This window comes from Halichoeres trimaculatus, unplaced genomic scaffold (assembly GCF_033239565.1).
Source record: "Halichoeres trimaculatus isolate MK-OKI-2021-1 unplaced genomic scaffold, fHalTri1.1 fHalTri1_scaffold_7, whole genome shotgun sequence".
Lineage (NCBI taxonomy): Eukaryota > Metazoa > Chordata > Actinopteri > Labriformes > Labridae > Halichoeres > Halichoeres trimaculatus.
The window spans coordinates 14,815,275-14,819,758 of record NW_027437185.1 but is presented as its reverse complement, the minus strand read 5'-3'; the positions used below and the strand labels follow the sequence as shown (position 1 = coordinate 14,819,758).

Genomic DNA, 4,484 nt, shown 5'->3' with positions numbered 1-4,484 from the left:
ATCTTCCTTCTTAAAAAGGAAGGAGGAAAAAAAACCTAAAACAGGTTTCATAACACTTTTAACACCATTGTTGAGTACCAAAAAAATCCCACATTTTCATATCATGAATGAAGATGTTTATTGGAAAAGTAGTAAACAGACCTGACACAAGACACAAGAATGGTATTGTATTATCATTTTCTTCCCCTTGTGGTAAAAACATAAATAAATAAAGCATGATATAATAAAAGATAAATATGAATACATATAATATATATAGAAATAAAGAACAGTTTATGAGATGTCCAGTTTTGGGACTCCCAGTCATCCGTTACACCTCCTCCTTTTTGTTCCTCCTGTTTCTTTTCAACCTGTAAAAGTTTTAAAAGAAAGTTAAATTAGTAAATTTCAAGTATCAATCAAAGAAAGACAACAAGATATCAAAATTCAAAACAGCTTTTTCTGCATTTATCTTGTTTTTTTTTCCTTTACACTAGCAGGAAATTCATAGCATAGCACATTTCATTAATCTGACCTAATTAATGATAATTACTCTATACAGATTCAGCTAAATAATGTACAGTACCAATTTTTCATACTACAGTTGTTCTAGTTTCTGTTTGAGTTGTTTGAGATCCAGCTTTTATTGACTAATTACACAGAAGGCTCCGGAAGAGATGGTACACCTCCGTACATCCACCATTGAGAGTACTGACCTCAAGTGGCTCCATTCACTCCACTGAGAGTTACAGAGAGCGTCTCTGGCTCGGACACATACAGCCTTTGACCTGGGTCTCACCTCAAACAGACAGGTACCTGTGGATTGGATATTTAAGGTCTAAAAGGAAAAAAGCAAACATTACATCAACCCGGTGTGAAACATTTGATCTGCCTTGTGACTTCTGTGAGTAGTTCTTTCATTGTTTAAGGGATTTCCTGTCATTTGGAAAAAAAAAATACTGTATAGTAACTTTAAAATTTCCAACTCAATTGAGGTTTTTGAAGAAAAAACAATCAGCTGGTTCCTCTTACCTTGGTTGCTTTTGAGTTAATGCAAGAGTTCACACAGCTCTTACATTTCCTCCTGAGCTCTGCGACCTGGAAAGTGAGGGGGAAGTAGGAGAAGGGACTGCTCCAGGAGCTGGGGTAACTCCACTTTATTACAGTGGTGTTCACTTTGTTGATCTGCACCTTCTCAGGTTTCACTGTGGAGGTGGAATGAGGGAGATAGAGTGAAAAAAAAAAACACTCAGAAACAGAGAGCTCAAATATGAACTACAGGATCATAAATGTGTCTCTGACTGGTTTCTCACCTATCTCTGACAGGTAAAAGTGTCTGGAGTGTTCCTCCACCAGGAAGTACTTGGTCTTCACGTAGACTGTGATGTGGATCTGCTGGGTCTCCTCAGCATAGGGACAGTGCTTCTCATCAAGACAAGAGATGCTGTTTCCACTCATGTCCACTGAGCATCTGAACTTACTGTGATGTGAGGAGCAGCTCCAGAGCTGACTGTTAGTGTCCCCAGAGCACTGGGTGTTATCATCAGAGGCACTGCAGGAAAATCAACCCATTTTTTTATATTCAAATTAAGCTTTTCAGTTTCAGCTGTACTTCAAAATATTAAAGTCCTTTTTGAAGAGAAACATCATTTTATAGCAGTTTTTGGGCTTACCGTCGAGCTCTGATAAATTCTACTGAGCCAACACGACTGCTGTGCCAGGTCCAAGAGCAGCTTATCTCCCCACTGTAATTTTGTGCAGAGCACTTTAAATACTCTAAAATGAGAAAAAGGACAGGGATTAAAACCGAGGAAGAAGAAAAATATCTTTTTTAATAAAAAGGAAATTCTTCATCTTTTTTCTTCTTTATTTCCTGTAAATGGTGACAGTGCAAACATGCTGAGATAGGAACACAAACAGAGTCAAAGCACCACCTGGAATCATTTAAAATTTGTCTGGTTGTAACTGCTTCATCATGGTGATGGTGAGTTAAATGAGACCTTACCATCATCAGTTTTCACAAGAATCTTCCTCCTCATAGTTTTATCTTCCTGGATCAGAACCACAGTGTGATTAAGGAGTGATCCGTCACTGTTGTGGCAGGTGTAGTTGCCCCCTCCTATGCTCTCCTGTAACTGCACCCGATATACATTTCCTCTTTGAGCTTCTCTCTTACTGTCTTTCTCCCAAAAAATGTCCAAACTCTGGTTGCCTCTTTTCACAAGCTCCTCTGGCTGCAGACAGCTCAGACGCAGCCAGCTCTTACTTCCATCCACTTCTGCAACCAAAACTAAGAGCACAAAGAAAGGGTGAGAATATGAATAAGAGAAAAAGCAGTAACTGGGAAAGAGTGGAGAATATTTCCTCCGAGATCAAACTTACCATTAGGCCGAAGGGTCCATTGACTAATAGGATTTTGGTGACTGATTTGTAGTGATGCACAGAGGAGGGTGAAAACACAAAACTTCATCTGGACAACAAAGAGAAAACAGAGAAAGTAAAGCTGGTGGGAAAATGATTGAGGAAAAAGGCAGAGGTGAAAAAAGAAAGCACAAGAGAAAATCAATGAAAGAAACTCAGCACAGATTTATCTTTCTGAAATCATTACCAGCTGGTAATACAGAGTTTTAAAATGCTGTTGTAGCTTTCAAGTCAATATTTTAACATCATTCAAAAACACCAATGAATGAAAAAATAAAAATAATAAAAAATAATAATGATAAAAAATAAAAATATAAAATTGAACATGATAAAGCAGATGGAGATAAACTTTAATTATCAAGTGTTCGGTCAAAATTACACAGACATTGATGGTTTAAGATACATTTTGGATCAACAACCTCTCACTAATGTTACAAAGAAACACTTGCTATACAATTCTGCTTAATAAACACTTAAAAATGATTTTTTTTTTTATCACAGATAAGAGGAAAGTAACCATCAAAAATGTTTATGAAGAAAACTGAAAAAAGGGAAATCTTTGGGATAAGTGTCATAATAAGCTAGTTACACTGAGATTGCTTAATGATATTTAGATGGAATTGCATTATTTATCACCCACTTACTGCATCCTATTTCATTACTCAACACAGTTTATGGTCTACCTTTAATTTGACATAAAAATAGACTACTTTTAACCAGCAACTGCATTTTGTTGTGATATGATTAAGCTAAACTTTTATTTAAGTAGAAAAAAAAGAGAAAAAGATAAGATAAGAAAAGAAAAAAGCCATTCAAGGATTCTCTTACCTTTGCAACAGTATCCAGAGTGAATGGCTAGTCCACGGATTGTCAGCGACTTATATGCGACAGAAATTCAGTCATTTAAATTTCCCCCGAGGTGCCAGGAGGAGAAAAAGTCCAGAGGAACTCCGCTTTCCACCCAGCCGCACAGGCAGCATGATGAGGTATTTACACACCTTTTTGTTACGTTACGTCTCACAGTACACAACATTTCATGTGACCCAAAAAATTAGACTAATGACAGTAAAGAGCTTTATGGGTGTATGCTATAGCACCCACACTTGCTTGCTTGGCGGACAGCAGCAGTTTGTTCACAGTCAGGTTGGCACGTTTCCCGTTTTCACTTTCATTTAGTCAACACCTTGTAGCAATGAGCACAGGATGAATGTGGTCAATTGGTTGCGACCAAGCCACGCTAAAATGCCATGCTCTGGCCTCTAACCACCCTAATTACATATTCATTTAAAAGTCATGTTCTATAGCACCAAAAATGCCTAAAGTTAAATTAATGTGAGGAAAAGTGATGCAGAGTAAACTAGCAAACCAGTTAGCTATCGACCCTCGGTATGTAGCCTGTGATGACGCTAAGGTAACACCTGTTAACATGTTCAGTGTAAGCAGGTAACCTGACATCATCTGTTCGACAAACAATATTACAAATGGGAAAAAATGAAATAAATATTAAATTAGAGGGAAAACGGTTGTTAAATAAAAAGCTCCACATACTATGTTTTCAGACGAAACTTTACCTTTTCCATCTTTTATCGTTTGCTGGGTGTGATTCGAAGTCACGACACTTCCGGTGTAGGTCCTTCAGAATAAAACATTACCTCATGAAACCGCAACCGAATGCAAATAAATAAATAAATAAATAAATAAATAAATAAATAAATAAATAAATAAATAAGTAAAGAAAGAAAGAAAGAAAGAAAGAAAGAAAGAAAGAAAAAAGGAAACAGCGTATTTTTCCTTGTACATAACGTCATATGGAGACTGCTGCTTGATCTGGACACAAAAAAGTTATTTAAGCTACTGACACCTGACAATTGGGCTAAGTCCCCACCATAGACTGTATAAAACAGGTCCCCACCCTCACTTAATAAAATCTGTCCCACAGGGAACTTTTCAAAACCCAGGACAGCGATGCTAAATAATTAAAAACATGTTGTTGCTATTATTATTATTATTATTATTATTATGATTATTATTATGATTATTATTATTATGATTATTATTATTATTAATAATAATAACAATAATAA

The 4,484-nt window shown here is 36.4% G+C and overlaps 1 protein-coding gene across 2 annotated transcripts; it reads right to left on the bottom strand.

Moving 5' to 3' along the window:
* Positions 1 to 192: 192 nt before the first annotated feature.
* Positions 193 to 4,010, bottom strand: il12ba (interleukin 12Ba). Of its 2 annotated transcripts, none has more exons than XM_074673694.1 (8): positions 3,972 to 4,010; positions 2,362 to 2,449; positions 1,985 to 2,269; positions 1,653 to 1,755; positions 1,293 to 1,531; positions 1,012 to 1,184; positions 696 to 817; positions 193 to 350 (listed from the first exon to the last, which is right to left on the bottom strand). In XM_074673694.1, the coding sequence occupies exons 1-8, from the start codon at positions 3,978 to 3,980 to the stop codon at positions 311 to 313; spliced, it is 1,059 nt and encodes a 352-aa protein (XP_074529795.1). In that variant the 5' UTR covers positions 3,981 to 4,010; the 3' UTR covers positions 193 to 310. The 2 variants fall into 2 exon arrangements, with proteins under 2 accessions (XP_074529795.1, XP_074529796.1); XM_074673695.1 differs by lacking the exon at positions 3,972 to 4,010 and adding an exon at positions 3,229 to 3,879.
* Between the last annotated feature and the right edge of the window lie 474 nt (positions 4,011 to 4,484).

Excerpts from the sequence above, each read along its gene's own strand:
- il12ba (XM_074673694.1), bottom strand. Across the intron at positions 2,270-2,361 it reads ATGGACCCTTCGGCCTAATG|TTTTGGTTGCAGAAGTGGAT; the intron begins GTAAGTTTGATC and ends TTGTGCTCTTAG. Across the intron at positions 1,185-1,292 it reads CTTTTACCTGTCAGAGATAG|TGAAACCTGAGAAGGTGCAG; the intron begins GTGAGAAACCAG and ends CCACCTCCACAG.